This window comes from Pieris rapae, chromosome 12 (assembly GCF_905147795.1).
Source record: "Pieris rapae chromosome 12, ilPieRapa1.1, whole genome shotgun sequence".
NCBI lineage: Eukaryota > Metazoa > Arthropoda > Insecta > Lepidoptera > Pieridae > Pieris > Pieris rapae.
The window spans coordinates 8,127,781-8,140,741 of NC_059520.1; the positions used below are offsets into that span (position 1 = coordinate 8,127,781).

A 12,961-nucleotide genomic window follows, 5' to 3' on the forward strand; every position below is an offset into this window, starting at 1 on the left:
TGAAATTTATTCATGGTTGTAATAAAATCCGTCGAGCGACAGTGCGGAGTGACGATTTTTGAACTGATAGGAGGTTAAATTTGGTTTGGTGGATAATTACCTATTAACCTACAGTTATAAAGCTAACAAAATGTATTTAATATCTTCTACCGATATTTATATTAATATGTATTTAAATCAAATAAGATTATTGAGATGGGTAATTTATTTATTGTGTGATTGGTTGAATATAAAAATTTAATTGTATAACTTTAATGTATAAATAAAACTGCTTACTAAATATAACGTGTATTAAAAGAATATTAGTAACGCTAATAGTCTCTCTCATATATTACAATTTATTTAATAATGTTTCTTTATAGGCAAGTGAAGGAAGTCTTATGAGCCTGTACGCGCCATCAATTATGAGATATTAGATATGCTCTTCATAATATTTTTCTGACCCGTATAATCCAGTATTATTTGCACATGCATAAAAACCTTAGGCCGAAGTTCAATCAAACTGCCTCATGGTAGTCGAGAGCTGTGGCTCTAACAATCCTATTGAGGCTTACGCAGTTCAGTGGTATTTAAATACTAAATAAAACAGAATATATAAAATTTGATATAAAATATTTCCTCCGTGCTAAATGCTAATAAAATAAATAAATCAATAAGGCACTACAAATAAGCAAATCTGTTTTCTCATAGGAATAACTCCATTTTTGTACAGCCGGGAATCAAATCTACGACCGACCGACATTGATAAGAGCCGCACGCTAAAGCCACTAAGCCAACAACGTCCAAACTCACATGTATAATATAGTTGTATATTCGTGTGTTATACCGCAATTCAAATATCAATACCCAGCAGGCGACCAGGTTAATTCCTTTTTGAAATTTAGCCCCAGATACAACTTGGCAACGGACTGGATAATAAATAAAGGAGTAAATATTCTCTGGTAGATGCACAATGCTTTTACGAGTTTATTTTGAAAATTGTTACAAAGAATATGCTTGTGAAAGGACGAGTTCCTCTGTAAACCTGTGTTTTATGATAGTGTAAAAAATTAAGAGGTTAGGAAAATTTTGTGTTTGTCATATTTGTACCTTACTCGTTGACACTTGAATGTTAACCCTAGGAGATTCGATGTTAGGAGCATACAATGTTTGAGTCCGGATTGAGAAAAAGGTTACATACTTGTTAACAATTGATAATGAAATAAAGGTCCTATAAATGTTCGTATATAAACATTTAAATACGATTATATCGTATATAAATGTTTATATGTACGATTTAGAGAATGACGGATGGAGAGTATTCAAAGCACTTGTTTGAACCTGCAGCTAAATTTCATCATCTAACACCAAGGCAAAATACTGAATACCATCCATATCACCTCGCCTTCCGCGTTCCACAATTGAGCATTTCTTTTCAAGGCAGATTATTTATATTATTACTATGTGGAACCTGTGGAACTGAAGTATTTTTGAGCCAATCCGATTTACTTACCTTGATCATAATAAAAATAAAAATAAAAAAAGCCTTTTAATTCTTACAGCAGAACAAGTTACATTGATTTAGTTTACTTACATACTAGTGTTAGTTTTGTTAGTAATTAAATTTCTATACTAAATTTAGTTGTGTTAGTTTTTCCTATTTTTAGACTATTATTTTTCTGTAAGAACTCCTCTATGGGTGAAGGCCTCCTCCAAGGACAGCCAGTCCCCTCTCGACTGGGCCACTTGGATCCAGTTGAGATCAGCTGCTTTCTTTATCTCGTCTTCCCAGCTAGCCACAGGTCTACCTCTCTTTCTTTTTCCTTGATCATAAGGCATACCAATTCATAAAAGGGTCTATAGGCAGCGGTATCATAGCGTGAGCCTCCTGCACGCTCCTGCAAGAAATAAAACAGTTTACAGTAAATATACAGACCATAAGTTATTTTATAATATACAAAGAATAATATCAACAAAACCAACTGGTGGGAGGAAGATATGCTGGTGTATTGACGTAAAATCAAATAGGTATAACCGATATGAATGGGTCGGTAAATAAAATCATATTACATGAAGAATATAAAACCATAAATTATCATATAACAATAAAGATGGCAACGATAAGATTACTGACGTCACTCTTTCTCAAACATTGCAGGTTGTGTTTTGTCAGATATTAATATGTTTATCTCAAACATGTATTAAATCTCCAGCTTCTCGTAGTAAGCTCAGTCGCGTAGAAGCTCGTAGCGCTACGTGCCTCTACGGGAGCGACTTTTACGCTGATGAGGTACTTAACATAATATGTATTAGTCATAAATAATACTGAGACAAACTTAAATGTGAAAAGTGTTACAGTAACTTGTAAAAAAGAATAGCCTATAAGTAAGAAGTGTTAATAATGATGAATGATGAATACTTAAAATAGTTTATCAAAGATTTTTAGTCTCGAAACCTTTTAAACGCTTAATAATAGATCACGCTTTTTCATATAATAATATTAAGTTATTTATTTTAAATTATGGTATGTTTATTATGTTTATTTTGTTAGATATGATTAGGTTTCTTCAATTCATGATCAGCATTTATATGAAAATGTAAACATATTCAACGTACTTCACGACTGTGAATACTTGTATTTTTAAGAATCAGTATTTGTATTTTAAAATTAATCTTTGATATTTTGTCCACAGTAAGGTCATGCGCCGGTCGTGGCATATGCGCGCATGGGCGTGCACGTGATTGTCAGTGTAAAAATGGCCCGCGACGTTGGGCTGTTTCTTTTGCTGTGTCTAGTGCGTTGTGACACTAAGACTGTACTGCAGGACAAATTAGGTAAGTAAATTTTAGTGGCACTGTTATTATTGCTGAAACGTAATAACCTTACCTGCATCCGTTCAATAAATGCAAATGTTTGTTGATGGAGGCTATAACTCAATTATATTTCATTACGTAAAACAAAAGGCATATTGTTGCACTTTGCTAACAAATTTTTGCTATAAATGACCAAGATATGTTGAAAAGTTTCAAGTCAGGAATATTTAGATGCACATATTCTGCAATAGCGTCGAAACTCCAAAGCCTCAGATTATTTAGAAGCAAATTTAGCATATTTTAGCATAAGCCAAACGTTCTGGACCCAGAAATTTCGTGCACAAGGAGTTCATACGTTAGTTAACTTGTAAAATATGTTACGTTTAAACATAAAGACGAGACTTTAATGAACATGCAATCTCAGGCGTATTTTTTCGATATTTATATTTGAAATCGACCGCAAAACATTCTTCAGTTGTTGAAATCCTTTTGAAGTATAAATTTCAATTACCCAGAGACTTGATTTGTGTATTTGCTCTCGAAATTATTGCAAAGTTGCATGATTTAGACGTTGTTTTTTCGTGTAATTTATTTACTATTTACAAAAATAAAATCTTATATTTAGATATTAGTATTAACGATTATTGCAAGACAATTTGTTAGTAGATAAAATACATAAAAATAACTCAATTGATGTTTAACTTAAGTCCAAGTAAATTTCTGAATAGTTCGAAACTAAAAGGCCTGGTTAACATAAACAAAATATATGATTCCATAAAAGCCTGTTTGTATATTTGACAACACGGGCAAAACAAAGCGGTTATGAATAATAACTCTATAATCCATGCTTTGTACATCGTGACAGCTGCTTTTCATTTATCAAATTTATGTCTTTCCGGGGAATTTTGAGTTGAAAGAAAAATATTCGTCCAGATTTTGTACGGCGTTTAGAGTAGACTTTTACGAAAATGTATGGCCTATTATTTAACCATGAGTTTTTGTGCGAAATATTATTAAACACACCTTTTTTGTATATTGTTCTGTTATTATATACTAGTTATGTTGGTTGCCACCAGAGATCTGCAACCAAGTTTTATATAAACTATTTTAATTAAAATATAACTTAAAATTCAATTAATTTTTGGACACTTTGTGGAACCAGCTGCCCACTGAAGTATTTCCGAACCAATTCGACTTTGGGTCCTTCAAGAAAAGAGCGTACCAATTCTTAAAAGGCCGGCAACGCCCTCGCGAGCCCTCTGGCATTGAGAGTGTCCATGGGCGGCGGTATCACTTAACATCAGGTGAGCCTCCTGCCCGTTTCACTTCAATAAATAAATAAATCAGTGGCTCTACAACCTCTTTAGGTTTCTGAATCTGTTTCATGATCATTTTTTTAAATAGGCAAGTAAGTGATCACCCTCCAGTGCCTGACACACGTTGTCGACTAAGGGTCTAAGACATTTTGGTTTCCTCACGATGTTTTCCTTCATCGTTAGAGCAAATGTTAAATGCGCACATAGAAAGAAACTCCATTGGTGCATAGCCAGGGATCGAACCTACGACCTCAGGTGTGAGAGTCGCACGCTGAAGCCCCTAGGCCAATACTGCTCAAACATAACAATAAAAAAGTATGTTAAAATACTTTAATAAAACTAAAGAAACGTTAAAGCTAAGTTAACAATATGGCGTGCGACGTCGTGAAATATCGTAGTAAATGTTAAGACTTCGTTCCGCTCGTAAAAACATTTAAATTGTAATTCAAGTTTGTAAAAATTTTCAATGTTGACGCCATGCTCCAATGAATAACTGTATTGAGATTTATGTTCTGAGCAATACCGACTTAAAATAAAACCCATTAGAGCCTAAAGCATGTGGTACCAGAGATACCGAAGACTAATCTACTGTATAACTATTTCTAGTCTTTATAAGGTGATAAAAATTAGGTGCCCGACACACAGAGTATTTTCCTTTCTAACAAATATTGTGTAAAAAAACTTGGCGATTAAAAAGAGTGGCGGAGAGTTTATTGCCAGTTCTTCTCTACCGTTCTACGCCCTTGATTTGAGAACTGGCAGTAAATATAAATATAATTCATTTAATGAATATTTCTTTTCTTTTAGTTACCTACATGAATAAGTGATTTTTGATTTTTGTTGCACTTAAACAAAAAACTACTCAAGGATGAAAGTTGCACGTTGAAGCCAATTAGACCTGCTTAGATTGCTTTAAAATATGTTTTGAGCGTGCAAAATACCATTTACATTCTCATAAAACTGTCAAAAAAAAATCAATTAAATACAGCTTACCATATTTTACTCTACCATAGTAGACGCCATCTGCCGTTACTCATAATGTTAATGTGTTTATCAATACAATGATCGTAAAAATTTAATATTCCTAAACGACGTACACCTGATGCCTCTATACGAGTATATAATGTAATGAAATTGTGAATGGCCGGTGTCTGTATCTTAAAGGTATGAAGGTATGAAGTATAAAAGTTGTCTTGGGGATGAGAATGTAGAACGACGAATAAAACGATGCGGAACATTTCATTGTTATTGACCAACTGCATCTATAGTCCAACACTCGTTAACACGTGATATGACACGTTTCGATACGTCGTGATACGTAATGATACGTTATGATACGTCATGAAACGTCACTATACGTAATGGTTTCAAAATATATTCTTGATTTTGCATGGCAATTTAATTTCTCTCTAATAATGCTCTATTTATGTTTTTACTTAGTATTTCGCGCATGCAGTATGTTAAGTTTTTATATATTATTTATATAATTTTGTTGTTCGTTAAATAAGGCGGCTGTAGAAGTGCGTAGGTAATAAATATATTGTACGACCGTTGATTCCTGCAAATTTGGAGCAAATACATTCAGTATTTAAACTTCAAGAATATCAAAACTGGAGCGTGCTTCGTAAACATGAGTTTGTAGATGTGATAAATCTTTAGAATTTTGAATAAAGCAAATATATTTTTCATCTATAAGCAAACAAAGGCAAATTTTAAAGATTGTTTTGAAAAATCGGTGAATGAAAATTACAAAAAGCCAGTATTGTTGTGGTATTCCGAGCGAGCGATCAAAGCGATATTGAGTGATATTCCGGGGGCCACTCGCTTTTAAAGTAAATTTTTTGAGGTCTAAAATTTTGAATAATAGTACTTTAATAAATTCTGCTCAAATTTTATTTCTTTGTCGAAGTTATATGTAGATAGATAGAGAGGTATATTATATAGTTAAAAAGAATGCGGAAGGGGTCAATTTGGAAAAAAAAGTTATTACCAGTTTTACTGGTCGAAATTATATGTAGCCTGCTACTATACTATATTATAGCCAAAACTGATTGTGGAAGGGGCCAATTTAGAAAAAAAAGTTATTAGAGGGATTACCGCAAATGCGGTTGCTCATACCAAAAAAAATTAACAAGAAATAAAAAATTGAAAAATATATTGTTAAAATATTACATTTTACAATTATAAATACTTAAATGTTCCGTAACAAGTTCTCATAGTGTGAAGAAATTATCTCTTGAATCTTAACATTAGTAGGGCGTCAAACGATGATGGGTAATCATGAAGGCTTTTCATTATTTATTTCTTCGACTTTAAAAACCCCAAAAGATCGAAACAAAAACAATCGAACATAATTTATTATTAATTATATACGGAAGCCGTTAAAATTTACTATAAGTGTTGTGACCTAAGTGAATACGAAAAACAAATTCTAGAAAAAGTATATTAGTGGGATGTTTAACTAAGGAGTCGTGACGTCATCATTATTCCAGCGGCGCATTACAAACGAGAGATTGGCGGCGCTCCAAGATGCGCATTAGACCCCTGTGGTGCCCAAACCCGACATTAATAAGCCTAATTAACATACGATACTCTTTGCTTTACAATGTAACATATTAAATTTGTAAGCAATAGTTTATTAGAACTGGGGGCAAACGGGCAGGAGGCTCATCTGATGTTAAGTGATACCGCCGCCCATGGACACTCTAAATGCCAGAAGAATGCGTTGCGAGCTTTCTAAGAATTAGTACGCTCTACCCTAAGTCGAATTGGTTCGGAAATACTTCAGTGAGCAGCTGGTTCCACTTTGCACTTTGGTTCCGCATTGTGGAACGGTGGACGTCGAGGTGATACGGGTGGAATTTTGTATTCTGCCTCGACGTATGATGATGAAACTCAGCTGCAGGTTATTAATCCAAACTCCTCTGAACACTCTCCATGGTAAATGCGGTAGAAGATGCAGAGTGACCCCATATCTCTACGCAACGCCAAAGGATCAAGCCTGTCGGGTAGGGATTGGGATAAGGCACCTTACAAACGAACTCTTTCATTCGTTCTGACAATTAATATAAACTATATTTTCATTATTACACGGATAACTTCTGTTTATTTAGTCCTAAAACTTCGTTGCAGATAAAAACGAGCAACTAAAATTATTAGGGCAGGGATAGTTACCTGTTGGATTGGTTGTTGAGGGATGGTTGCCTGGAAGAGATCGCTTGTTAGCGATAAGGCCGCCCGTTGCATCCCTTGTAATTTATATATATTGTGTTATTTTTATTTCTTTAGCAACGAAGTGTTAATAAATAAAAAATAAATAAATAAATAGTTATCGCACAGAAGCGATCTCGTAGAGGCAAACCTATTATTGGGCCGTGCAAGTATTGTGTAAGCACTACAGTGGGAGATTTTCTTATTAAGTGATTGCAAAAATACAAACAAACAAAAATCATTTATTCATATAGGTAACATAATGTACACTTATGAACGTCAAAAAAAATTTCATTAAATGATTCTAATTTTACATTTACTGCCAGTTCTCAAATCAAGGGCGTAGAACGGAAGAGAAGAACTGGCAATAAACTCTCCGCCGCTCTTTTAAATCGCCAAGTTTTTTTACACAACGTTTGTAAGGAGCTGCAACCATTACATCATGTTCCATATGACATCTTGAGAGATAAAGAACAATAAAATTAATTAAAAACAAAGATTTGTCCTCTATCAGCAGGAGGCATGGCGAAATAGGAGAACGCACTTACATACTCGTGAGAGCAACACGCAAATACGTAGTATAAACAACTAATATAACCGCATGCACGAATTCAAGAATTCGTCAACGTCATCACGTCAACAGTAATTATTTATTTTTTTACATATATAACCCTTTCATTGTTTGAAAAGGAAATTCATTTTCAAGAATTCCTTAAAACTTAATATATCGTGGTTGCCATTTTGTAATAATTTTTGTCCATTTTAAACTGATATCTCTTGTTATGTATCCGATTTAGCGCCATGTCAATTTGTTTAAAATGTCCTCTACTTCGGTCGGTACTATTACCTCTTCTTTTCTGCAATGTCTCAGTGTTACAACCGACATGCTTCTTTCTATTCCTCTTAGGCATGTCTTAACTTCAAAAGATTTTTCTGAGACGATCTTTTTCTTAGCTACCATTTGGAAGTCTTAAGTACTTCCTTTTACTGTTTTGTTTAAAAATAATTAAAATTAAAAAACGATGTACACTATCTAAATTGGTCTTATAATAAAATCCCGTCATATATTAGGTAGAATAAAGTGCATCCCTGTTATTAAGTTCTAATGGAAAATAAATTTCATTATTACCTATGTTAGCTTTTGCTTCATTATAAACATCAATGCATTCGGAATAATGATTGTATAGCGTGATCATTAACTATTCTACTTTATCTAACGTTGCTTCATACGTTCAGCGCGACAAACGCGAATAAAACGTTCATTATTGTGTATCTCGATTTCTAAAGAGCCGTAGTTGATGGAAGTAGCAGGTATGATATTGTTCAGTTTATACAGTAAAATTTCAAATAATGTAATCTATCCTATGCATAATTCAACAAAGCGTTATTTTTTATTTGCTTCTATTATATTTTTTGATTACACTAGAATAACGTGCACAAGTTTGAACGTGTTAGTAAAATATTTAGTCTTCCCATAATAGGTATATACGCGTACAAACGTACTTACAGAATAAATTAGTACTTACGCGTAGATCCCGTGTTGTTTTTATGATCCCATTCAAAATCATTACTAAATCTTCTTTAAGAACAAAATATATGTTTTTTTTAATAAATAACAGGGGGCAAACGAGCAGGAGGCTCACCTGATGTTAAGTGATACAGCCGCCCATGGACACTCTCAATGCCAGAGGGCTCGCGAGTGCGTTGCCGGCTTTTTAAGAATTGGTACGCTCTTTTCTTGAAGGACCCTAAGTCGAATTGGTTCGGAAATACTATGTGTGAAAATAAGTAGTTTTTAAGTAAATAGCATTCATATAGACAGTAGACTTGGTGATATTTAGGTGAGGAAACGTACTTCTTTCCATAAATGTTTATTTAGAAGTAGTACAGCGGATGTATTCCTAGAAGAAACTACGCGTACATTTGATACAATGGTATTTAACCTCAATTTGTGGAAAATACGAATGCTCCTCCATTTAAAACAAAACTGATTACTTCGGGAAACACCGACGCTTGTAGCGAAATCTCTGTAAGCACGTTCCCACAGTAAATTCAAACCCACAGTAACAGTTACGTAAATAAAGAAGAATCGCTAAAATCTCTACGGCCCGTGTGAAACGCCTTAATAAAGTTCTTTTTAACGTAATAAATGCGGTGAGGCAATAGTTTTTCCATTTAATCGTATTAACAAAGATCGGTATCAGTTAATAGATTTAGTGAATTAATTTGAAGTCATTGTTTGGTATGTGTCTAATGAATATGTATTTCTCTGATATGAAAGTTTTATTTTATTTTAATACTTTACCTTTCTTATCGTATGGGCTAGCTAGAGCTGATTAGAGAGAAATCCTCTCCAGTTCTGTGTGATAAATAAATTGTATATAATGTTTTTTCTACTTGCTCCTGCTCCCTTTAGAGCAATGCATTTTGCTAAGCTTTTCCGAAATAAAATCCTGATACTATTTTTTTTAAATTGTTTTATATTTTACTAAATTATCTCCCATAAAAATCTTCATCCGAGTTCTAGAAAAAAAAATTAGAATGGGTTGCCGTCTCGGAATTTTATATTTGGCAACATATTTTGCGATTCTTTTTTTATATAGGAACGTTGAGTGGCCAACGATCCACTTGATTCTAAAACAATAATTAATAATTATCAACAAGGATTATATTTATAATAAGAACATGGTTTTCTTATTCAAAAATTATCCTGATAACAATATTTTTAGTTGTTGCTGGAGTTTTCACCCGCTTCTATGACTTCGCGCATTTTTATAGCTTTAAAAAAATGCTTACTTCTTTCTGAGATTATCTCTTTCTAAACAAAAAACAGATAATCTTAAGCCTTATTGATTATTAAAATACCCGAATAATCTAATCATCGCTATAAACAAAGCGACTTTGTTTATTGTAACTAATATAAAAACTTTAATTTATTCTATTTCTGAAAATTTAACAAAAGTTATATATAGTTCGACTATTTCCGTAAAGCCCGTGTTGTAAAGTTTTGAACTAGTTGAACTTCTGTTCAGGACAGAATTTTAAAATCGAACAATTGCCCCGAAATAGGGCTTTTATAGTAGGTATATATTGTAATAATAGCTTTTGTAATATCAAAATAGTCTTCAAGGGATCAAGATGACTTCGTTATTGTGCGGGTTATAATTACTTCAATGTACAAGAAATAAGGAAAACTTTTTCAGCCATGTTACAGGTTGCAGAAAGTATCATCATTTAGTAAGTTTAGTTATACATAGTACTATATACATAGGCCCAGTATGTGTATTGTGTATGCTGCTATAACATGTTTCCTAGTGAAATAATAGAACTGCCTACACATACAAAACATATTAAAAAAACATTAATGTGTAATGACTACCTAGAAGATAAAAACGCGTGGCAATATTTCTAATTATATTGATTTAATTCATTTTGATATATTTTCTGTGTTGTGAACATGTGTGTGATGGTGAATGTGGTAAATCAAAAAAACAATTTTTTTTTTACTTCTGATGTTTTGCGAACGGAGCGAAGTCTTACGTAAGATGCATCTAAACTGAATAACTTAACTTAATAACTTGTTGTTTACGTATGTACGTATGAATACTTATGGAACTTATCTATATATTGTAAACAGGCCCTAAATAGACTTGGTGATATAATATTTAAATAATCATAAGTTAATATACATGATTATTAAATCCTAATGACTTTCTACATGCTACAAGAATGCAGATTTAACATATGCGAGAAACACGTGGAAATCTAACTCGGGCTTGAGTTTCCCCTCTAGCGTCAACTTTCAAAGGAGCTGGAATGATTCTCTTTCCAAAAGTTCACACTTCAGTACCAGAAGCAAGTGGCTGTGGCGTTTAAGATAGCTTGCTATTGGCTTCATATTTATCCTTTGCAAAATATTTTCACCTTTATGGACCCTTTTTAAGTAAATTGACCACCATGGCCTCTATTGCCAAAAGGGTGCAAGTTGGTTTTCTTGGCTCGCCACACTCAACGAGTTCATAAGATTATTAAAAGTCTTTCCACCAACTTCGATTTTGTTCTCTTGGGCCTTGGAGTTCTGGTAGATGATATGGTTCATCCCAGAGCATTCAAGGTAAACTGCCACAGTTTAATTATAATTATAATAATTATGTCGAAAAATTGTTAATACTGTATATTTAGTAACATGAATAAAATATTTGTATACATGTGGTATTGGTAGTATATATTTTACACAGAAAATGTTGAGTATGAACTGTACAATTGTTTCTAAATGATTTTCTATTTGGATTAAAATGTATTAGTTCCGTTGTTAACAAATTTATTTTATATACCATTTTGGTGAAGTTCACATGAACCAGTACTACTAAATAGTTTATGCAATATTATGCATAAAAATAACTGAATAAAATTAGTTTTGAATTCCGAACATGTTGTATTGTTATCTCTCACTTTGATACGCACTCAAGAACTTTTCACAAAATTGGGATAGAGGAAATGGAAGCAAAGATGCGTGACGTCACAAAACATCCCTATATTGCATTCTTCACATAATGCTGAACGGAAATTGATCGGATTTCAAAAGGGTCCGCCATTAGTTTTTGCCTGATTGGAGAGGGCTTTGAAATGTTAAGTGAAGTGAACGTTTGAAGGATATTTTCATTTTTTGATTTTTCCAAGACTGCTTCATTTGTTATTTTTAGAGAAAATCTTGACCGGTATTAAACTAGGCCTATAAATATTAAGACCAATTGTGTTATAATAAAACAGTTATAGTAGTATATGTAAATAAAAAAAATAAATACGTTTATTTTGGAACATAAGATCATCAATTCATTAAATTCGAACCTGTAGGCATCCCTACTCATCGTCAAAGAAGACAGAGGGTGTAGGCCGAGAGAAACAGCCGGAGTAAAAAACTATCGGTACCCTTTTAAAAAAGCAAAAAAAATAATAATAATAAAAAGTAGTTATATTATATACACTCTTTCTATGTAACGTAGCCTTTAACTTTTTGTGTGGCACACGCAGATTTATCGATTTGAGATACGCAGTTATATTAGTATATGCGTAGACAATATAACTGCGTATTAACATCAGGCTAGCCTCCTGCCCGTTTGCTCCCTGTTCTATAAAAAAAAAGACAAACAAATGGGACAAATAGACAGGAAGTGCATTGTTCGATAGCCGGAAGCCAGCGGAAGGATGATATAAATGACAGCTTATTAAGAAATACTAATAAGATTGAAAAAGTAAGCTCTTCAAGGACAAAATTTACTCTTTCCAAGAAACATACGATGTATATATCTAGAGAATTGTGTACTTGAAGCCTCTTCCAAGACAAAAAGGTAAATGCAACTCCAAATATAATTTATTCACGTACAAATAAAATTCAATAGAATATTCGCTTCAGGTTTGCCAAGCAAATAAGACAGTGCGGTCGCCAAGAGCCGAAGAATCCTAGAAAAGATTCGTTCGAAATCAAATCTGGCCGGTTGGATGTCAGCCAACTCACCTTAGAGACCGCGGTGAATAACTTGAGCTAAGCAATTGATCGTTGCAGTTTTTGCCCAAAACCTCTTAGAACGCGTTGTACGAGTAATGTTTATATTTAATATCACTGTATAAGTCTTCAGCATGGT

General features: G+C 33.2%; 1 protein-coding gene across 1 annotated transcript in view; it reads left to right on the forward strand.

Annotated features, from left to right (window-relative positions):
• The window catches only part of LOC110995213 (nephrin), a 333,726-nt gene that overhangs the window by 44,941 nt on the left and 275,824 nt on the right, over nt 1–12,961 (forward strand). Inside the window, exon 2 of the mRNA XM_045630341.1 lies at nt 2,673–2,814. Coding sequence (XP_045486297.1) covers nt 2,706–2,814 — 109 coding nt within the window. The 5' untranslated portion in view covers nt 2,673–2,705. The remainder of the gene's footprint in view (nt 1–2,672; nt 2,815–12,961) is intronic.